The following is a 20826-nucleotide window of genomic DNA, read 5'->3' as shown; positions in this document are numbered from 1 at the left end:
GCCCACCGAACGCGCCCTGTCACCGTCTGCTTCCCACACCTGGCCTCTTCCTGGGACTCCAGGTCGCGGATCGCCGTCCCCCAGCCGCTTCTTACACAGCCAGGAAGCCACAACGAGATTTGGTCTCAGAGGGCATTTGGGTAGGGGCCACAACGAATCCAGGAGCTGGCCAGCGGCACCCATCGGGAGGCGAAGAGTGGGGGCTGGGGACAGAGCACCTGCCGAGGAAGCCGGGAGGTCGCGGCAGCCCGAAGGCGGTGGCCCGGGAGGATGCGGGCGCGCGAGCATCCCGGCTGAGTCAGCGGCCCCTCCCGCGCACCGCGTCTTCCTGACACCCGCGCCCTCCTCTGCCTGCGCCTGGCACATCCAGCCATCCCTTTCCCTTTAACAGCAGGGCCCCGCCCCTGCCCTCCCTCAGCCCCCGCTGCCCACCCGAGGCCGATCTGTCAGTCACTGCCCCTGCCTGAGCTGGCCACCCCTCTCCACACCGGACTCGGGCAGCGGCCTGGGCAGCCTAGCGTCCACCTGCGCTCCCGGGACCCCCGCCGGCCACGCTCCTCCGGGATGCGAGTCCCTGCGCGGACGCCCGGGAGGGGCGGGCACGCGCGCGGCTGCGCCCGGTGCACAGGGATGCTGCTGTCCCGGGGGCCCCTTCGCCCGGCCGTGGCCAGTCCCGCGGGCCCCTGAAGCCGCAGCCCGGAGCCGTCAGAGACACCCTTCCCAGCCATCCAACCTCCCGGTCCTCTCCGGCTTGGACCCATGGAGCCAGCGGTGTTGGCTCCGCACCACCTTCCGCACCACGAACCCATCAGCTTCGGCATTGATCAGATCCTGAGCGGCCCCGAACCCCCGGGGGGCGGTCTGGGCCAGGGGCAGGCGGGCCAGAGCCACGGGGAGAGTGCGGCGTTCTCGGGTGGATTCCACGGAGCCTCGGGCTACGCTCCAGCCGGCTCATTGGCCCCCTTGCCCAGAGGCTCGGGAGTGGGCCCGGGCGGCGTGATCCGCGTCCCCGCGCACCGCCCGCTGCCGGTGCCGCCGCCCTCGGGTGCGGCCCCCGCGGTGCCCGGACCCTCGGGTTTGGGCGGCGCTGGGGGCCTAGCGGGACTCACCTTTCCCTGGATGGACAGCGGCCGCCGCTTTGCAAAGGACAGGCTCACGGGTGAGATTGCCCAACCCCTGCGCGTCCTTCCCTCGTAGACCCCGTTTCTTCGCCTCTTAGCTTTCTGTTCCAACTCCGTTACTCCTTTCTCCCTCCCCTCTGCTCATCCCCATGGACCCTCCGCGACCCCACATTTCTCGGTCCCACAGAGGAGAGGCAGTAAGGAGAGAGCTGCTGTCGTCGGGTGCATGCGCCCTTCCTCTGCAGCCCTACCGTGCCACCGCGAGGAGGGGCAGGGTGAAGTTTGGGAGGGACCCGACTCTTCCTAGGCCCCTTCTTGAACGAGGCCTCAGTGGATGCGGGCCCGGTAAGGACTGAGGGCTCTCAGTTCTCAGTGTCACCTCGGGCCACTCCCAAACTTTGCCTTGCTCTTCTGCCCCGTAGCTGCGCTCTCGCCCTTCTCTGGGACACGTCGCATAGGCCACCCCTATCAAAACCGGACCCCCCCGAAGCGCAAGAAGCCGCGCACCTCCTTTTCCCGCTCGCAGGTGCTGGAGCTGGAGCGCCGCTTCCTGCGCCAGAAGTACCTGGCCTCGGCAGAGAGGGCGGCGCTGGCCAAGGCCCTGCGCATGACGGACGCGCAGGTCAAGACCTGGTTCCAGAATCGGCGCACCAAGTGGCGGTGAGGCGCGGGGCTCGGGCGGGCCGAGTGGCGGGGAAGGGCCGCGCCGTCCGCTGACCCCGGCTCTCCGCCCGCCCAGGCGCCAGACGGCGGAGGAGCGCGAGGCGGAGCGGCACCGCGCGGGCCGCCTGCTGCTGCACCTGCAGCAGGACGCGCTGCCCCGGCCACTGCGGCCGCCGCTGCCCCCGGACCCGCTCTGCCTGCACAACTCTTCGCTCTTCGCGCTGCAGAATCTGCAGCCCTGGGCCGAGGACAACAAGGTGGCTTCGGTGTCCGGACTCGCCTCGGTGGTGTGAGCGACCCCTACCCGAGGAGCGCCACCGTGGCCGGCCGTGTGCCGTGCAGCCAGCGGCGCGTGCGGAGCCGGAAGACGTGCGACTGTCCTCTGACTCCCCTCGGCCACCAGCGGCCCCTGGTTCACACTCTGACTCTGCCCTTCACGGCATTTTCGGACCCGCTGGAACCTGGGTCTCGAGAGCAACCTGCAGGATGTAGTGAATGGGAAGGATGCGGCAAGGCACTTGCGATTCTGCCCGGAGTGACCTCAGAGCTCAGGTCCCACTGGGAAGGGGCCACTGAGCTGGTGTGAAGGAAGATATCAAGGACATCGGGTAATGGAAGAGGTGTTGGTTCGCGCGAATGTGGCTGTGACAGGGACCGGCTTGTCCAATTCATCCCCTCAACGGTAAAACAATCGCTAAGGATTCTTTCTTGACTCAGTCTCACCTTGTCATGTGTCTAACCTGCAGGCCACTCCCCCATCTTGAGAGTCACAATGCACCTTTGCTGTAGGTAAGATGGATACTTATATACTCAAAGGATAAAAATCTAGGAAGAGTATCTGGCTCGGATGCCATACACGGTCAGAGAACCGGGAGGAGAAGCCAGTGGGCAGTTCATGGGCCCAGTGTTAGAGTGAGCAAGATATGCTTTGGGACTGGCAAACCTAAGAAGAATCAAAGACTACGTCAAGACTGGAGATGTGGAGGCCAGGAAGTCAGCGGTGCTGCGGACCAGGGAGGAGAAACTGGGGACCTGTAGCAAGATTAACTGTAGGCAAAACTAATATTAGATCTAGAGAGAAAAAATTCCAGACGCCTGCCTTTGGGGGAGCTCACTGACAACACGGGTGGAGACAGATGGACCGGTGAGGCCAAGATCTCCAGGGGAGGGAACTCGGGGGAGTTCCACCGATTAAGCCTTTCTTTCCACCGTATCCCACAAATACATTTACAATGTGCAGGATGGTGGTGGATTCAGAAATTGATAGACTAAGGGTGGAGGGAAGGAGTACCCAGACAGAAAGAAGAAGAAAAGCACGACACCTTTTAGTTAGAAAGACTTTAAGGAGATGATTTAGCAGATTAAGACACTTGCAGCTAATCCTGACAATCTGAGTTTGAGCCCTAGGACCAACTTGGTGGAAGAAAAGAACCAATTTCTACAAATTGTCCTCTGCCCACTGTATTGTGTTATGGCATGCTCATGCATGCACACGCGTGTGCACACACACATGCACACTAAATATAAAAATCAGAAAGACTTCAGACAGTAGGTAAGTCAGAGGCTACCATAGGCTTTTTGATAGTCAGTTGACTTTAAAGATGGTTGCAAAGCTTTCTGGTTTAAAGGGAGCATTTTGTCTCATTCCAGTGTTCCCTCTTGTTTCTGGCAGAGGCTGGAACACTGTGACAAGGACAGAGGTAGCCAGACCACTCCTGTTCTGTGCTGGTGACAGCTATGGCAGTCGGCACAAAGGCTTGGCCTGAGGTGGGAGGAGGCTGTGCTTGCGGAAGTCAGCCTCATTCTAAAGTGTCATCTCTAACTCACAGATGTGTGTGGCACCACAGAACTAAGATCAAACTTGGCATCCTAGGGAAATCTTTTATAGTCCCAAGGAGAGTGCAAGGTTGTGTGGGGCAGCATCGGTGGAGTGAGCAGGATTTGCTCCTTTGCTGGTGGACAAAGGAGAAAGAAAGGTCTGCCTCCTGGACTGCGGCTCCCCCGGTTCCCTTCTCTCCCACCCTGTCTTGGCTCTTGGGCTCCAGGAGTGTATTTGACCCTACACTGTGGGTTTCTGAGACTGGCCCACTGCCTTGGTGCTGTGTGGTGAGGCTGGCTCCATTCCTTAGGCAGCAGCTCACTGCAGAACACAGCCATCCCCGTACTCCTGGGCAGAGGAAGAGGCCGTCTGGGCTGATGGCTCTGCAGGTCCTTCTCTCAGCTGGTTCAGGAAGTCTCTGCTCTCACTGGGGGGCAAGTTACTCAGGAAGTATGGAGGGGCTAGCTCCACCAGCCTAGTGGAGGAAGTCAGAATGAGATCATCCATGTCTCTCCTCCGCCCCTCTCACAAACCCTCTCTTCTCATGTTACCACAAACCTTCTTCTTAAGTCCCACTCCCCAGGGTTAGGTTTGGTCCCTGTCCCTGGGGGAGGAAGGGTATTAGGAGTGAGGGTCAGGAAACTCACATCTCAGGTTGGATCTCAGAGACGATGCAAAGGCAGTTGTCTCTGGATATGGAGAAGCTGTGGTATAGCACCCAGGCGGGCGGTTGAGCCGGAGCCCTGCGATTTCGGTAGCTGCAGTATGAAGACAGCTGGGCTACGTGTTTATGGGTGAGAAGCAGGTAGTTTCCAGTGCCATCTGTGTCTCGGGCCACCTCATTGAAACACAAATATATGGAAAGAATAAGTAACAGAGCATAGGGGGAAGAAAGAAAGAAAAAAGGAAAGGAGGCCGGCACTGGGTGTGGCAGCACACATCTGTAATCCCAGCATTAGGGAGGCAGAGGCAGAAGGAGCAGGAGTTTGAGGCCAGCCTGAGCTACACAGAAAGTCCAAAGCCAGCCTGTCTGTCTTGTCGTTGCCTTTAAGGAGAGAGAAGAGCTGCATTTTTAATCCCAGCACTTGGGAGGCAGAGGCAGGTGGTTCTCCATGAGTTTGAGGCCAGTCTGTCTGGTCTACTGAGTGAGTTCCAGGATAGCCAGGGCTGTATAGAAAAAACCCTGTCTTGAAAAAAACCAAAACCAAAACCAAAACAAACAAAAAACCCAACACCCCCTCCCCCAAATAAAGGGGGAAAAAAGGAAGAAAAGAGGAGAAAAAAATAAGAGAGTGTGAACGGACTGAGAGTATTGTAGAGCCTCAAAGTGACTCCTAGCTGTGGTCTGGTCCTCACTTCACCGCATGGCATTGTCCATGGCCCCTTGCCCTCCAAACCCTCAGACTCCTGGTTCTAAGAAATTGTGTGTGTTTGTGTGTGTTTATGGGTTAATCTTCAGGTGTCGATCTTGGGTGTCAATCCTCAGGCGCCGTCCACGCTTTTGGGGGACAGAACCTAGAAAGTGCCAATAGGCTAGGCTGACTGCTAGACAGCTCCAGGGGCCCAAGTGTCTCAGCCTCCCCAGTGCCAGAACCGCAAGTGAACCCACAGTTCTGGGGATCAAAGTCTGTCCTTGAGATTGAAGCAAGGTGCTTTACCTATTTAGCTCTTCTCCTAGACCCCCCTCCCACACCTTTTGATTCCTTTTCCCCTAAAATTTAAAAAATAATAATTTATTTATTTTATTTTATGTGTATGAGTGTTTTGCTTGCAGGTATGTATGCACACCATGTGCCTACCCTTGAAGGTCAGAAAAGTGTCGAATTCTCTGGAATTTGAATTAAGGATGGTTGGAAGCCACATGTGGGTGCTAAGATCTGAACCTGGATCCCCTGGGACCTCTGAGAGCGCAAAGACCCCTTAACTGCTAAGCCAACCTTCCAGCTGTACTCTCCCTCCCCCCCCATTTTGGAGGCAGAATCTCACTGTGTATCCCTAGCTGTCCTAGAACTTACTATGTAGACCAGGCTGGCCTCAAACTTACCGAGCTCTACCTGCCTCTGGAGTGCTGGGATTAAAGATGTGCACCACCACCCCAGGCAAAATGCCTTTTCATTCTATCACGCTCAGCCCCCTCCCCAACCTTGAGGAAGAATCCGGACAGCAGTGCTTTTTGAAGGTCTCTGCGATTCTGCTCAGAGCCAAAGGCTGGCTGGGACAGGGGAAGCTCAATCCGTTGCATGAGTTCCACGAGCTCTTCTCGGAGTTTACGGGCTTGGCACAGTGCTGCCCAGTTTAGACCCCGAGCCTGACACCAAACCTCATCCGCTCCACCTGCGAGAAGAAAGGAGACAGCTATAATTAAGTCCTTGAGACTAGCACAAAGAACGACCCCCAGCCAGAAGGCCGCCTCTTCCTGCACACAGAGGTCTGTTGGCTGATTGGGTATTTCCTGGGAGTCTCTGAGGGTGCAGAGTGAGCCACTCACTTTGTACAAAGGCTTCATAAATCTGGATCAGAGAGCTGTGATCACCATCTGCATGCTCCAGGGCCCGACGCAAGGCAGCTTCTTCTGCACACAGTGGAGGATGGGTAAACCCAGGAGCGGCTGGGGGCAGGGGGACAGGAAGGTGGTTTGGGAGGAGTCGGGAAGGACAGTAGCACTTAGTAATCCTCTGGGAGCTTAATTTAAAAGACAATAGATTCTGGGTGCTCTGCACTTCCTTACACTTTGCAGACAAATGCAGCCAGCCCTCCAGGGCCAGGCTCTGCTTCTGTGGATTCAACCAACTACCCCCGACTGCAAGTATTCAAAGAACACTGCATCTATAGAGAGCATGCAGATAATCCTCTGCTGTTATGTCTTAAATAATAATATAGGGTACCATTGATATAATACCTACACACAGTACAGGGTACTGTAAGTAATCTGGAGGTTATGCAATATATCGGAGAATATGCACAGGTTATGTTCAAGCACTACAGTATTTTATCCCGAGAGACTGAAGCACCACAGACGGTCCTGGAAGCCATCTCCCATAAATACTGATGGCTGGAAATGAAAGTTTTTGCCCTTAAGGAAATAAGAATCTGGTAGGAGAAAGGCTGGGCTTATGACTCAGTGGGTACTTGCTGTATGAGAATCAAGACTTGAGTCTGAATCCCCACCACCCACATAAAAACAAAACAACAACAAAGAACAGTACTGCTACCTATGCTGGTAACCCCAGAACCTGAGAGGCAGAGACAGGCAGGTCCTGGGAGCTTGCTGTCCAGTCAGTCTAGCAGAAAAGATGAGCTCCTTCCTCTGGCCTTTCGTGCAAGCACACCAATGCATGCACCATCGCCCCCCAAGTCTGGTCGGAGAGTCCAACAAGGAAGTGGACAAGTAAGAAAAACAAGTGTGCCTGGCATTCTGGGAGCAAGGAGAAGGTGAGCTGATCCAGGCTCTGGTGGTGGAGCTGAGGGTGAGTGGGAGAAAAGCACGGGCCCCTTGGGTCAGTGTCCGAGGTGTGGGTGGAGAAGGGACAGTGGACCATTTGAGGCTATGGGCACAGCATGGCACAAAGGTTAACATGGGCATGGCTTATTTGGAGCACTAGAAGCCATCTGGTTTGGGTGGGATGGGTGACGTGTAGCAGAATGGCAAGGGAAGCTGGAGTGGTCTGCAGAGTCAGGGTAAGAGGCTGGCCATGTGATGCCAAAGGGTTTGCATAGTCCAGGAGGGAGAAAAACTGCTGAAGAAGAATGGTAAGTAAGAAAGTCCAAGTGCTGGTCCACGAGGCTGGTTAGGAGACCATGCAAGGAATCCAGCTGAGTAGGGAGGAGGATCCCACACCGCCATTGGCTCTGATTATGCGGAGAGCAGATAACTCTGAAAAAGCACAGCACGTGTAGGAGCTAAAAGAGAAAACTCTGGAGACAGATGAGCACAGGATGAGACCAGGAGAGTGATGGGGTTATTGGAAACAGGAAAAGCCTGGTGTGCGGTAAGAGGGGCAGGTGAGCAGAGTGCTTGAGTTCAGTTCTGGGCTGAGGCACTGTGGACTAGTCTAGTAGAAATACTTATAGGAAAGCCAGGAATTGTGGCACATGCCTGTAATCCTACTACCTGGGAGCCTGTGGCAGGAGGACTGCTGCAAGTTTGAGACGAGCATGGGATATATAGTGGATTTCAGGCCAGCCTGGGATACGGAGTAAAACCCTGCCTTAAAAAAAAAATAAAATAAAATTGGGGCTGGAGAGATGGCTCAGAGGTTAAGAGCACTGACTGCTCTTACAGAGATCCTGAGTTCAGTTCCTAGCAGCTATATGGTGGCTCACAACCATCTGTAATGAGATCTGGTGCCCTCTTCTGGCCTGCAGGCAAAACATGCAGATTGAACACTGTATACATAACAAATAAATAAAAACCTTAAAAATTTATATATATATATATATATAATATTATATATATATTTTATACACACACACACACACACACACACACACACACACACACATATCCCTGCAAACCTGGCCTCCTGAGTTTGATCCCCAGAACCCACATATAGGTGGAAGGAAAGAATCAATTCTACAATCTTGTCCCTGATCACATGAGCTATGGCACACCCCTGGCACCCCTCATACATGATACACGATAATAATACTTTTTAAAAAGGGAGGAACACGGGGCTGGAGAGATTGCTTAGCAGTTGAGAGCACTGGCTACTCTTGCAGAGGAGCTGGGTTTGGTTCCCAGCACCCACAATCACCTAAAACTCCAGTTGGGGTGGGGAGAGCGGATGCTCTCTGATGGCATCTGCAGGGACTGCATGTTGTGACTGTAGACAGCCCTGTAGGGATACACACAGAAATAAAATCTTGTGTGTGTGTGTGTGTGTGTGTGTGTGTGTGTGTGTGTGTGTGTGTAATTCTTCAGGAGTTGGATGTCTATCCTCTCTTTTTTCACTTATCCCTGTATCCCTCTTTCTTCCTTTTCCTCCTCCTTACCTTTTTGCCTCCCCATCTCCTCTTTCCTAAGATCTAAAAGAATGGTCCTGGGGGGCGGGGAGCCAGGAGCAGTGGCACAGATCTTTTATCCCAGCACTCGGAAGGCAGAGGCAGGCAGATCTCTGTGAGTTAGAGGCCAGGCTGGTCTACATAGTGAGACCCTGTTTGTCTGTTTGTTTAAATGGTACTGGCAGAGAGGTGCAAAGTATAGTTTGGGATTGTCAAGGACAGAGGCAGCACTGTGGACTGTGGGTGTGGATGGACTTGCTCAGAGTTCTGGGAATGAGAAGACACACAAGTCAGAGGTTAGAACCCTGAGGAGACTTTACAATGGAAAAGCAGAGGATGAGAATCCCAAGGAAGAGATGAAGACAGGATGGCCAAAGAGGTGGGATGAAAACCACAGGATGCTGGGCATGGTGGTGCACACTTATAATCCCAACATCTGGGAGGCTGAGCCACAAAGATCTCAAGTTCAAGGCCAGCTTGGGCTACATAGCGAGATCCTGTGTCAAAAAAAAAAAAAAGGGGGGGGGATGGCTGGGGAAGGGGGATGGCTGGGGAAGGGGGATGGCTGGGGAAGGGGCATGGCTGGGGAAGGGGGATGGCTGGGGAAGGGGCATGGCTGGGAAAGGGGGATGGCTGAGGAAGGGGGATGGCTGGGGAAGGGGGATGGCTGGGGAGGTGGCTCAGTGGTTAAGAACACTTGTTACACAAGCGTGAGGACCCGAGTTCAAATTCCAGGTGAAAATGCCACCTGATGTGGCCAGACACACCTGTAACCTTAAAAGAGTAGGGGGCGGAGACAGGAGGATCACTTGGGCTTGATGGATGCCAGCCTAGCTCCAGATTCAGGAAGAGATCCAGTCCCAAGGGAATCAGTCGAGAGTGAAAGAGCAGGACACCTGACATCCTCTGGCCTCAGTGCACACACTTTCATGCACATGTATACACACATGTGTAAGCACTACATACAAATAAAAAACCAGAATCTCACCCCCATCCCTCAAAAAAAAAAAAAAAAACAAATAAAAATGATATGACAGAGGCATAGGGAGGAGGCAGTTTGAAGCTCAAGTGGTGAACATTCTTATGTCAAAAGGTTGTGAATAAATGCTCAAAAGTGTCCGAGTTAAGTATCTGGAACCTCACTAGGAAGCTGCCATTCCAGGGAGATATGGTTTTGCTGCTGGAAGGCAGCGGGTGAGCCATACCCAGGACAGATTTCCATAGGGATTACGTGCGTAGCTGAAGGGGGAGGAGGGCCGAGGAGGACAGTGAGGGGATCTAGTCACAGTGTGGGTGAGATGATGTACCCGAGAAGAAAGAAGCGTTAGAGAAGACGACGGCTGTGAGGTGATAGGGAGAGATAGGAAAACACCTGGCTCCCTAGGCACTGTGAGGGGTGGGAAGGCTGAGGCCGCTTAAGGACCAGTGATTGCAGCTCCACCCCAGTGCAGGGCTGAGCAGCTGCCTAACCCACCGAGGCCCTGGGTAAGACTCTCCGCACAGCCAAAACCCAAAGTCCCTACTAACAAGTGACAGAATTCCTAGCCTAAGGTAGAGTAAAAGCAGAAATATACCGGTGAGCATGGCAGCGAGAGTGAGCATTTCATCCACACAGTTAAACTCGCAGGAGGCCAGCAGGGCTTTGGCCAGCTCAGGGGGCAGGGGAAACTCCGACAGAATGATTCCTAGGTCCGACAGGTCCCCATCGTCATCCAGCGCAGCCAGATAGTCTAAGTCTTCCAGGGCCTGCATCAGTGCTTCTGGTGCTGGGTGGGACAGAGGGCTCAGACAGCAGGTCGGAGTCTGCAGTCAGAGGTAGCCCCGGGGGCAGGATGGGGGCTCACCCCAGGGCAGGATGGGGGCTCACCAGGCCGGTCCAGGAAGTGGCACTCCCCTGGCTCTGCAATCTGTTTCCTCATTAGTAGCAACACCAGGGAGCTCAGATTCTCCTCGAACACTTTGGGGTGGGGCAGTGGGGGAGCCTCGAGTTCTAGGATGGACTTGGAGTACAGGCGGAGGCAGGATCCTGAGAGGAGGAAGGCCTGGGGAAGTAATTTCTCAGGGCTTGTGTGAGATGATTTTTTTTTTTTTTTTTTTTGGTCTGAGGCAAAGGCTCTTACCTGATGGGAACCCCCTTGCCCGTTGCAGTCTTGCCTCTGCCTGACACTTGCTAATCGGTCTCAACACCTGGGATTCTGCTCGGATCCGAGGATTGTAAACCTGTCATCCAGCCCCCAAACAAGGCCAAGACAGATCAGAGTGGTCCATCTCTATCTGAAGCTCCACTCCCCCTCATTTCTCTCACTCACACTGCGAAGTTCCAGTCCCGAGTCAATGACATGCTGGATGGAAGGGAGGGAGAAGGAGAAATCTGCCAGCCAATGAGTGACCACGATCTTCCGGACCCTCATGTCTGTGTCCTCATACACAGCCTGGATGGCTTGACCACAGCCTGGGTGAAGGGGCAGTACCCGTGGTGGAGGCCCTGGGACAGCCAAGGTCCCCAGCTCCCTGGACAAGGATTCACAGCACAGGGAAATTTCCTAAGGAGAGGGGTGGGGCATTAGGGCAGTTCTTACCTTTTTGGGAGGGAGCACAAGTCTTTTTGATGAAAGCTAAGGCCCTTCACTCAATAGAAAATATACATACTTCTAAAGTGGGGACCTTATAATTTCAGCTCGCTGTGCACAAAGCTCTGCATTATAAGGAATTTTAAAAGTGGGTGGCAAATTTCTTTATTCTGAAGTCCTTGATCCCCCCACCAAAACTCCAGCAGAGTAAATACAACCATTAACATGTGTTGCCCCATTCCTAGGACAAGAAGGCAGCATAGGAATGCTTCCCATAATCCACTTTTTAATTTTGTTTACCTCCTCACTGGGCAGGTACACCAGCACATCCCCTGGTGCCTCTTCCCGCTGACACAGCTCAAGCACCGCTTGGCAGGCAGCTTCCACTAGGTCAGTAGGGACAGTGTCCCTGTAGACAAGAGTGGGATTTCCACCAGGCTCTCTGGGTACACGCACAATAGGAGAACTGCCCCAGAAAGCTTGGAGTTTGGGTTCAAGGGCTGGGTCAGTAACCACAACCACTCTGCGATCCCCTGGAAGGTTTCTCAGTCTGGTGTCTCGCAGGAGGCCCTGCAGTAAATCTGAGGCCACTGACCGCTCCTGAGCCTCATCCAGTATCAGCACAGTCCAGGCGCCAGGGCCCCTGGTGGAGGCTACTTCCTGCAGAAGCAGCCTGTCCCAGCAGAACCTGTCGACATTGGTAGTGGGCAGGGAGTCAGTGTGGGACACTGAGCAGACCCAAATCCAGGTATTTTCCCTCAATGTGCCTCGGTTTTGATATTGAAGGTCAGAAAAAGATGTTGTCATGGACTTCCTAAGCCTGTGGACCACTAAGTGTGAACCTACATCTTTGCTGAGGGTGGTTGGTTCACACACTATAACCTGTATCTTGTGGTGAAGGTGAGGTATGCACTGTGCATGACTCAAGGGCAGTTAAGCTGAGGGTATGGGAAGGTGCTAGACAGCTAGGCTTGTTTCCATCAGTAAAGGGAATGAGACTGCAAATGGCCCACCTGAGCATGGTGTTGGGCCCAGTGCAGTCTTCCTGAGGGATGCTGTATCCAATCTCATGACCCAGGGTCAGGTCCATCTCATCAGCCACCCTTGAAGCCAGGCTCACGGCTGCTAGCGGGTAGGGCTGAGTAACAGTAACCTGGCCCAGCTGGAACCCCCTGGCCAGTGCAAACTCTGCACACCACTGAGGAATCTGGAGTGGGGAGAGGGAGGGCACTGGTCAGGGGACTGGAGGACTTGAGACAGAAGTGCGCAGGAACTATGGCCATTGGAACTGGGATTCCTGAACCTCTACCACCCCAGGTCAGCCACGTCCATCTTCATTTCTCACTTGCTCACCTCTCCCACATGCCCACTCTTTACCCGGGAAAAGGCACATTAACCCCGCCCTCTGTCCGCTCCCAGATCTTCCTCCACCTGGGTGCTCTTGCCAGAGCCAGGCTCCCCAGACACCAGCACCACTCCCGTGGGGCTGCTCTCCAAGTGCTCCAAGAACAGGAAGCGAGCAGCCCAGATGGGCAAGGCTCTGCGCTGCTCAAGCAGCTCATAGTAACAGGAAGAGAAGGGGAGCCCATCAAAGGGGTTCACAGCCAGCTCAGACTCCCCAAGACTTGGTTCAGACTCTTCTGCCAGCCCAGAGGCCATGGTGGCTGTCCATAGAACCTACGGAAAGCAGGGCAGCCAGTAAGGCCTCAGATCTGGAGACTGATACCAAATTCCCATCTCAGCTTGATCCCCAACCTCAACCCTCGGAGGATAATGCCTTGGGGTCCATCCTTCCCAGCAGTACTTGCTTGCCAGGAAACAGGGCAGGGTGTTTCTAAGGGGCCATCACAAGTGGACTTTTACCCTGCTTGTAGTTGGGCAGGAAAGATCTTGTGACCAGCAAAGGGGCCCTTGTGAGCGGCAGGAGTTACATGAAGCATAGTAATCTGTGGGAAGGACCCAAGAGGGAGAAAAAGTAAAATTTGGGAAAGAGAGAGTGGGACAGCAGGGCCATAAGGATCCTGGATTCAAACCTGCCAGCAGCTCAGAGACGTGTCAGGATGGCAGCCAGTTCTGGACACACCCAGCCAGGCACCACCAACCCAGACCTGCCTGGAGTACAAAGGTAAATTCTGGCCCCACCCTGAGGCTAAGCTCCAACTCCAATCCCAGAGCTTGGTTTTGGGGGTGGAGCTTTTTTGCTCCACCTTGGTTAACTTTGCTAGGAAGCCATGGAAAGCCGGCTCCTGCTACCACACTGAGCATGTGTGAACCGGACAGGACTGTACTCATGAAATGCATTCTGGGACTTGTAGTTTTACAGTGATAGCCTCCCAATATAGCCAAGCTGGGATCCAGTTGTCTTCAGTTTAGCATGAGATAATTTCAGTTTCATTCTGACCATCCTCACCCATATATTCTTCAACTGAAGAAAAGGAACCCAGAGAGGCAACAGAGACCTTGAGTGAAAACCCTGAATTTAATGTGACATTGGGGGAGCTCCATCCCTCCCTTTTTACCACCCACTCATCCGGCCTGTTGTGAGCTGGGTGAGGGCTGCCCCCAGTCTCCGTCCTGCGGCTCTGGGTACCATCCTGTTCCTTTGGGCTCAGTCAGCCTCCTGGGCCTGTCTCTCTCTGAATCTCCTGTGGGACATGGGGAGAGACAGTGTGTAGGCTTTGTCGTATCAGCTTCCTCAGGCCCTTCTCCAACTTGCTCCTTCCTGCACATGGTCCTCACCCCCTCACCTTCTTGCATATTCATACAGTGCCTGCTTGCGCTCCTGCAGGCTCTCCTGACGGGCCCAGGAAGACTTGGCAAATGTTAGGGCTGTGGGCTGAGGGGTCACCAGGCCAGAGCTGGGGAACTGAGGTGATCACAATGTCAGAGGGCTTGCGAAGTCATCATCATTAAACACCCATCGAATGCCTACTTTGTAAGAGAGGCACTGTGCTAGGGTCTCAACATTAAAGAGAGAGTAAGGGAGAGGGCGCAAAGAGACTGCCCCGACCTACCCTAAGTCTTGGCCTTGACTACTCGTGGCTCTCACCTTTGGGGCAGAGGCTGTGGACAGGGACTGAGTTCCCTCAGTGACATCTTCAGGCATGAAAGCCACAGCCCCCTCAAGCAGATTCGTGATGGTCAAGTCTACACACCCAGTCCTGGCTGGGAAGAGAGGAGCAGAGTGTCCATTTCCTGCACACCCTCTCTGTCACACCCCACTTTTTCCTGTGTGTGTCGTTCTGTGGAACTACCCTTTCCCATACCCAGGTCTCTCTGGATGACACTCAATGGCACATGGGGTAAAACCTCCTTGACGCTCTGAGCCAGAGTAGTCAGCTGCCCATCAGAAGAAGGGCTGGGAGGAGAGGGGAAAGACGACTGTGCTGTTGAAGAAAAAGCAGCAGGTGAGTGGAGACTAGGAGAGCAGCTGACAAGCACAGTAAGTCACACCACCCGAAGCAAACGTCTCTGAACACAGAGGCGCACACCTGACTGGGGGCGCACTCTGGGGTGTCTCTGTCGCTTCATGTGTTCGGCTTTGTCTGCCGGAGTGAGCCGTGTCCCTGTCTGGCCCAGTTCCTTGGCCACCAGCTAGGGAGAATGGAAAGGTAACTGTAGCCACTCCAGGCCTTCTCCCCACCCCCAAAGAGGGGCCCCACCTCCACCATGCCCGAGTCCCCAGAAGAGGACCCCACCTCCACCATGCCCGAGTCCCCTGAAGAGGGACCCCACCTCCACCATGCCCGTGTCCCCTGAAGAGGGCCCACCTCCACCATGCCCCACCTCCACCATGCCAATGTACCCTGAAGAGGGGCCCCACCTCCACCATGCCCGTGTCCCCAGAAGAGGACCCCACCTCCACCATGCCCGAGTCCCCTGAAGAGGGGCCCCACCTCCACCATGCCCGAGTCCCCTGAAGGGGACCCCACCTCCACCATGCCCCACCTCCACCATGCCCGTGTCCCCTGAAGAGGGCCCCACCTCCACCATGCCCGTGTCCCCTGAAGGGGACCCCACCTCCATCATGCCCGAGTCCCCTGAAGAGGGCCCCACCTCCACCATGCCCGAGTTCACTCCCACCTGCTGTACACGGCGAGCAAACTCCTCATGCTCCTCCCCCGGCTGCCGATGAACAGGATGAAGCCACCTGCAGAAAACAGAGCACTACCCTAGCAAGGCACCAGGACGAAGGGTGTCGTCCCTTCCCCATTCACACGGGACGGGAGTGACAAGGGGGGAGGTGGTAGATAAGCGTTGCCTCTGTGGTGGAACTCTGACATTAACAAGTCCACAGACAGGCAGGGCAGAGGCCACTACTTCCTTGACCCTGAAGTGAGCATCTTCCCAGCCACCAAAAACTGAAGACAATTAGTACCTTACTTGATACACCGTGAAGGGGACGAAAAGTGACCACAGCAGTTCTGAGACCCAGGAGGCATCTGACACCGTCTGAGGGGAGGGCATGAAGTGAGGCCTAAGCCAGGGTCAGAGGTGGCTTCCCCAGAGATCCCCTGTCCAGCATGCACTCACCACAGAGACCAGGGGCCTCTGAACTTGCAGTGTAAGAGGCTGTACCACGTCCTGGATAGAAAACGGCCACGAACTAAGAGAGAGAGAGGAGGGAGTCCAGCGTAGCCCAACCAACAACTCATACCCGACTTAAAGAAACTGTCCAACTACCTAAGCAGGTAACCAGGGAATTAGGAAATTCAGGGGCAGGACTAAAAGTGGAAATGAACGAGGGCAGGTTTACCCAGGAGCTTGACAACCCGCTCAACTGGAGCCGGATCCCTGTCCTTACCCACCTGAAACGCAACAACCCCTCTCGGCCATTGGTGGCCTCTTCCTCGGGGAAGAGCAGCAGGGGTGTGGGCGGGAGCCTCGTGGAAGCACAGAATTTCTTGAGTGACTCCACCAACTCCACCCGCCTATCCATCTCCATGAAGCCCCGAGACCAGCACACAAAGCTGGGGGGACTGTTGAGTAGAGGCTGAGAGCAGGGAGGAGAAAAAGGCAAGAAGAAAAGAATGGGGGGAAACGTCAAAAAACAAAAAAGAGAGACAAGAAAAAGGTGACGCGTGGGGTGGTGTTTATGGGGCGAGGGAAAAGGATCGGGTGTTCCCCGAGAGAACCCTAATGGGTGAAGTTGAGCACTGAGCTCGGGCCCAGGGAGCCACCCGGTGGCGCTCTCGGCCTCGCCCCCACTCACGGTGCTACAGGTGGTGAGCAGATTGACCATGTTGTGGTCAAAAGGTGTGACATGGTTGGAAATGAGGACCCTGACGCGGTGATCCCGGAGTCCGGAGTCCTCCTGCCGGGCCACGAGCCCCAGTACCGCACACATGGTCCGGACCACGAACCTGGGGACACAGGCGGCGGTGACGGTGCGTTCCCGAGCCGGGCCCAGCCCCGGTGCTCCCCAGGCACCGCAGCCCGCACCTGCGGAGGACGCTGTCAGGCAGAGCACAGCTGACCAGGAAGACGTGGAGCCCTAGGAAGAGGCGCAGGACCAGGAGGCAGAGGCCGACCGGAGCGTAGAGCAGCAGCGCCAGCAGCAGGAAGCCGTCACTCGGGAGCCTGCGGCGAGAGGCGACGCGATCAGGCGCCGGAGCCGAGAGGACGCGCTGACCGGTCTCTTCCCTCCGCCGCGCTTACCGGTGCGAGTCAAAGAGCCGCTCCGGCCCCGGAGCTGGGGGAGGTTCCATCGCAGCCGCCTCAGGAGAGCAGGGCCGCCGTCGCCGCCATCTTCGCAGGGCCGCAGGGGCTCCTGGGAAGGCGGAGTCTTCGGGGCCTCCGCGGGGAGGCCAGAAGCCGAGGTCCGGAGGCGCCCCGGAAGGGCTAGCGCTCCCAGCATGCCTTGCGGCCCGGGGGAAAGTTGGAGAGTGTGTGTGTGCGGGGGTGGGTGGGTGGGGGGAGGGGGTTCGCGCGCGTGCGCGCGTGTGTGTACGCCCAAGCGAGCGCGTCCTGAATGGACTACAATTCCCGACATGTACTGGACAGATACCGGCGTGCCTCGCTTCTCCCAGTCGGTTTGTTGGGTTCTAGGGCACCGCCTCTGAGTAGGGCGGGCAAGGAGAGAGCCGAGGCGGAGCTGATGGCTGCGCTGAAGGCGGGGCGGGGTGCAGGCAGGAGCCTTCGGGCATGGCGGGCTTTGGGGGGCATCTTCTGGGGGAAGGGCCCCCTGTTAACCCCTGATGTCCGGGCTCTGCTGACGTCAGGGACTCCTGACCCTCAAGCCCGGATAGCTTATGGGACCCCCAGCCTCCCGGCGCGGGTGCCTGTGGGGGTCCTTGCATCACGGGCGTGTCTGACGCCTGGGACCCCGGATCTCTGGGCACCGCGGACCGTGGGGACTCCAGGCTCTAGTACCCAGGAGGCCTGCAGGAGCTCTGGAACCCGTTGGCGCGAATGGCTGGCGGTGGCGGTGGGCGCAGGGGGAGCAATATTGCTGCTCTTGTGGGGCTGGGGGCGGGGTTCTCCCGCGGTGCTGGCCGCTGTTCCCGCTCCGCCACCCAACTCTCCCCGGAGCCAGTACAATTTCATCGCAGATGTGGTGGAGAAGACAGCCCCTGCTGTGGTCTATATCGAAATCCTGGATCGGTAATGGTGAAGCTGGCCGGGAGGTGTTGAAACCGACTGCCCTAAGGCAAGTGAGCAGGATGGGGTGGAAGCTGCAGGGTAGTGTAATCGGTGCTTTCCCCCCCGTCCCAGGCACCCTTTCTCTGGCCGTGAAGTCCCCATCTCAAATGGTTCAGGATTCGTAGTGGCTTCAGATGGGCTCATCGTTACCAACGCCCACGTGGTGGCTGATCGGCGCCGGGTGCGAGTGAGGCTGCCTAGCGGAGACACTTACGAGGCCGTCGTCACGGCTGTGGATCCTGTAGCAGACATTGCCACGCTGAGGATTCCAACCAAGGTGGGAATGGAGTAGGCCAGATCTGATGGCAGCTGTTTCCTTGCTCGCTTCTTAAAATGACCGGTTTGGGTGTACTCATTTCCCTTAAGGAGCCTCTTCCCACACTGCCCCTCGGCCGCTCTGCTGATGTCCGGCAAGGGGAGTTTGTTGTTGCCATGGGAAGTCCCTTTGCGCTGCAGAACACGATCACGTCCGGCATTGTCAGCTCTGCTCAGCGTCCAGCCAGGGACCTGGGACTCCCGCAGAACAACGTGGAATACATTCAGACCGACGCAGCTATCGATGTGCGTCCTGATAGAAGAGAAATTTGGAGCTAGGTTGGAGTTGGGGAGGACAGCTATCTGGTGTGGTGGCTGGGCCTGTAGTAGGGTTTGGGCTGCAGAATGCAGCTACTCTAGTTCATGGGCTGGGAACAGAATCTGAAAATTTTCCTTACACCCTGGTTATGCCTACAGTCATAGAATTCCGAGAGACATAGAATTCTAGACTTCTTTGATGTTTTCTTTCATCTTCTCCCACAGTTTGGAAATTCTGGCGGTCCCCTGGTTAACCTGGTAAGTGCCATCCACGTTCTAAGAATCCATACCCCGGGTTCAGTGTGGGAAGGGTGGGTTTTTCTGTCATTCAAGGATTTTCAGTTAAGTTTCTGTAGTTACTTGTTTATCTCCCTGGTATCCAGACCCCTGCCCCCAAGTCCTTGCTACTGTGCCGTGTGTGTGGGCTAGGGGACAGAGGGCTGTGTCCCCGCAGGATGGGGAGGTGATTGGAGTGAACACCATGAAGGTGACAGCGGGAATCTCCTTTGCCATCCCTTCTGATCGCCTTAGGGAGTTTCTGCATCGCGGGGAAAAGAAAAGTGAGCCTTTCTTTCTGGGGAAGGGGGTCCCTTAAAATGGAGGATGGGACCGGGGGAAGGGCATTCGCTGTAGCTTGCTGGAGAGGGCTCTGCTGGTAGGAGGTAAGGGATAGGGCTGTGGCTAGGTGGACCCCTCTGTCCTCTTTCTACAGATTCCTGGTTTGGAATCAGTGGGTCCCAGCGCCGCTACATCGGAGTGATGATGCTGACTTTGACTCCCAGGTGTGTTAGGGTCATGGTAGGTAGGACCACAGGTGTCTCTGTGCTTCACGGCTGCGCTCTGTTACGGGTTTTGCTTGCATGTCTGTCCTTCTCTAAGATGAGCTGTTGTCACAACTTTTTCACCCTGCTGCATCCTGTACCTTTTCACTAGATGGATGGCATCATGTCACTGCTGTGACTTAGAGACTTCGTTGACCTAGCATTAAAGGACATTTCCACCGATCTCTAATCACCTCCTAGACTTGTAGGACCTGCCTTGTTGCTTCTTCAGGACTACTTGGATTTTTCCATTTCTATGTCTTTTTTTTTTGTTTGTTTTTGGTTTTTCGAGACAGGGTTTCTCTGTATAGCCTTAGCTGCCCTGAAACTCGCTGTAGACCAGGCTGGCCTTGAATTCACAGAGATCCGCCTGCCTCTGCCTCTCTAGTGCTGGAATTCAAGGTGCGTGCCACCACTGACCAGCTTCACTTCTGTCTTTTTTTTTTTTTTTTTTTTTTTGGTTTTTTGAGACAGGGTTTCTCTGTGTAGCTTTGCGCCTTTCCTGGATCTCACTTGGTAGTCCAGGCTGGCCTCGAACTCACAGAGATCCGCCTGGCTCTGCCTCCCGAGTGCTGGGACTAAAGGCGTGCGCCACCACCGCCCGGCTCACTTCTGTCTTAATACCTTCTTATTCCATATGATTAATAGGATCCATCCTTTTAGGCTCAGCTTAAGTTCTACCCTTTCCTTAAAGTAGAATTCCAGGACTGGGCATGGTGGCGCACGCCTTTAATCCAACACTTGGGAGGCAGAGGCAGGTGGGTCTCTGTGAGTTCAAGGCCAGCCTGGTCTATGAAGCAAGTTCCAGGACAGCTGGGGCTGCTGCACAGACAGCAGAGTCTGTCTTGAGAAACAAAGTAGAAGTCCAGAATGACAAAAGTGCAGTTGATTCGACGTTGCATATCATTTGGAGTTAGCTGTCTTTCGTGTGTCTGTTCCACTTCCTAAACACTAGAAGGTAAAAAGTGGACTGTCAAGATGAGAGCGGGCCTGGCGTAGCTAATGGGGCGGTCTGTACCCTTTCAGCATCCTTGCTGAACTACAGCTCCGAGAACCAAGCTTTCCTGATGTTCAGCACGGTGTCCTCATCCATAAAGTTATCCTGGGCTCCCCCGCACACAGGTGATGGAAAGCCTGCTCTGTGAGGTGGGGCGGAGGGGGGTGCATGTATCCTTGAGCTTAGCTGTCTCCTCCTTCCTTGCCCTGTTCATCCTCCACAGGGCTGGTCTGCGGCCTGGTGACGTGATCTTGGCCATTGGGGAGAAAATGGTACAAAATGCTGAAGATGTTTACGAGGCTGTTAGAACCCAATCCCAGCTGGCAGTGCGGATCCGGCGGGGATCAGAAACACTGACCTTGTATGTGACCCCTGAGGTCACAGAATGACTGGACTAGCAAGAGTATGAAGCTCCTACTCTGATTTCCTTCTTGCCTTCCTCGCCTAGGTTCTGAGTGCACCTTGGTCGAGGAGTCAATGGACTTATAGAGGGCAGGTTCCTCTAAACACCAGCACCAATCCTGGGCTCTGAAGAACACATTTTATATAAAATAAAATTATATCTAGCAACATGTTTCAGTCAAAACTGGGGGCTGGATCTTTTCCCCCACCAAAAGGC

At 55.1% G+C, this 20826-nt stretch overlaps 4 protein-coding genes across 6 annotated transcripts; 2 read left to right on the top strand and 2 right to left on the bottom strand.

Moving 5' to 3' along the window:
- The first annotated feature begins 759 nt into the window (after positions 1–759).
- On the top strand, positions 760–2077 carry Tlx2 (T cell leukemia homeobox 2). Its single transcript, XM_059256741.1, has 3 exons — positions 760–1159; positions 1544–1781; positions 1861–2077. Exons 1-3 carry the CDS (start codon positions 760–762, stop codon positions 2075–2077), a joined length of 855 nt encoding a protein of 284 aa, XP_059112724.1.
- Positions 2078–3554: 1477 nt separating this feature from the next.
- Dqx1 (DEAQ-box RNA dependent ATPase 1) lies at positions 3555–13528 on the bottom strand. The gene is made up of 12 exons (XM_059258029.1): positions 13038–13528; positions 12606–12851; positions 12188–12381; positions 11475–11862; positions 10914–11147; positions 10725–10824; positions 10472–10630; positions 10179–10370; positions 6092–6211; positions 5747–5937; positions 4251–4441; positions 3555–4078 (listed from the first exon to the last, which is right to left on the bottom strand). The coding sequence occupies exons 2-12, from the start codon at positions 12831–12833 to the stop codon at positions 3922–3924; spliced, it is 2154 nt and encodes a 717-aa protein (XP_059114012.1). The 5' UTR covers positions 12834–12851; positions 13038–13528; the 3' UTR covers positions 3555–3921.
- Positions 13529–13634: 106 nt separating this feature from the next.
- Positions 13635–17004, bottom strand: Aup1 (AUP1 lipid droplet regulating VLDL assembly factor). Of its 3 annotated transcripts, XM_059258026.1 has the most exons (12): positions 16833–16994; positions 16617–16754; positions 16387–16537; positions 15983–16167; positions 15708–15780; positions 15553–15626; positions 15258–15324; positions 14666–14768; positions 14441–14560; positions 14224–14339; positions 13922–14040; positions 13635–13819 (listed from the first exon to the last, which is right to left on the bottom strand). In XM_059258026.1, the coding sequence occupies exons 1-12, from the start codon at positions 16880–16882 to the stop codon at positions 13783–13785; spliced, it is 1233 nt and encodes a 410-aa protein (XP_059114009.1). In that variant the 5' UTR covers positions 16883–16994; the 3' UTR covers positions 13635–13782. The 3 variants fall into 3 exon arrangements, with proteins under 3 accessions (XP_059114009.1, XP_059114011.1, XP_059114010.1); XM_059258028.1 differs by lacking the exon at positions 13635–13819 and having other exon boundaries at positions 13990–14102; positions 16833–17003; XM_059258027.1 differs by lacking the exon at positions 13635–13819 and having other exon boundaries at positions 14002–14102; positions 14189–14339; positions 16833–17004.
- A 118-nt stretch (positions 17005–17122) lies between these two features.
- Positions 17123–20803, top strand: Htra2 (HtrA serine peptidase 2). The gene is made up of 8 exons (XM_059258025.1): positions 17123–17777; positions 17889–18093; positions 18183–18377; positions 18615–18647; positions 18844–18949; positions 19102–19171; positions 20237–20332; positions 20431–20803. Exons 1-8 carry the CDS (start codon positions 17146–17148, stop codon positions 20594–20596), a joined length of 1503 nt encoding a protein of 500 aa, XP_059114008.1. The 5' UTR covers positions 17123–17145; the 3' UTR covers positions 20597–20803.
- The last annotated feature ends 23 nt before the right edge of the window (positions 20804–20826 follow it).

This window comes from Peromyscus eremicus, chromosome 3, assembly GCF_949786415.1.
Source record: "Peromyscus eremicus chromosome 3, PerEre_H2_v1, whole genome shotgun sequence".
In the NCBI taxonomy this organism is placed as follows: domain Eukaryota; kingdom Metazoa; phylum Chordata; class Mammalia; order Rodentia; family Cricetidae; genus Peromyscus; species Peromyscus eremicus.
The sequence above is the reverse complement of the archived record's forward strand: the minus strand, read 5'-3'. Positions and strand labels throughout refer to the sequence as shown.

What these genes read in the sequence shown, in the direction of transcription:
- Tlx2 (XM_059256741.1), top strand. Translation starts at nt 760, where the DNA reads ATGGAGCCAGCGGTGTTGGCTCCGCACCACCTTCCGCACCACGAACCC. An exon ending in TGCAAAGGACAGGCTCACGG is followed by an intron (nt 1,160 to 1,543) that starts GTGAGATTGCCC and finishes TCTGCCCCGTAG; the next exon opens with CTGCGCTCTCGCCCTTCTCT. An exon ending in AATCGGCGCACCAAGTGGCG is followed by an intron (nt 1,782 to 1,860) that starts GTGAGGCGCGGG and finishes CCGCCCGCCCAG; the next exon opens with GCGCCAGACGGCGGAGGAGC.
- Dqx1 (XM_059258029.1), bottom strand. Translation starts at nt 12,833, where the DNA reads ATGGCCTCTGGGCTGGCAGAAGAGTCTGAACCAAGTCTTGGGGAGTCT. An exon ending in GGGCCCAACACCATGCTCAG is followed by an intron (nt 11,863 to 12,187) that starts GTGGGCCATTTG and finishes CAATGTCGACAG; the next exon opens with GTTCTGCTGGGACAGGCTGC. An exon ending in TGTACCTGCCCAGTGAGGAG is followed by an intron (nt 11,148 to 11,474) that starts GTAAACAAAATT and finishes CCCTCTCCTTAG; the next exon opens with GAAATTTCCCTGTGCTGTGA.
- Aup1 (XM_059258026.1), bottom strand. Translation starts at nt 16,882, where the DNA reads ATGGAACCTCCCCCAGCTCCGGGGCCGGAGCGGCTCTTTGACTCGCAC. An exon ending in TTCACGGTGTATCAAGTAAG is followed by an intron (nt 15,325 to 15,552) that starts GTACTAATTGTC and finishes TGTTTTCTGCAG; the next exon opens with GTGGCTTCATCCTGTTCATC. An exon ending in TTGCTCGCCGTGTACAGCAG is followed by an intron (nt 14,769 to 15,257) that starts GTGGGAGTGAAC and finishes CATTCTCCCTAG; the next exon opens with CTGGTGGCCAAGGAACTGGG.
- Htra2 (XM_059258025.1), top strand. Translation starts at nt 17,146, where the DNA reads ATGGACTACAATTCCCGACATGTACTGGACAGATACCGGCGTGCCTCG. An exon ending in GCGGTCCCCTGGTTAACCTG is followed by an intron (nt 18,648 to 18,843) that starts GTAAGTGCCATC and finishes GTGTCCCCGCAG; the next exon opens with GATGGGGAGGTGATTGGAGT. An exon ending in GCATCGCGGGGAAAAGAAAA is followed by an intron (nt 18,950 to 19,101) that starts GTGAGCCTTTCT and finishes CTCTTTCTACAG; the next exon opens with ATTCCTGGTTTGGAATCAGT.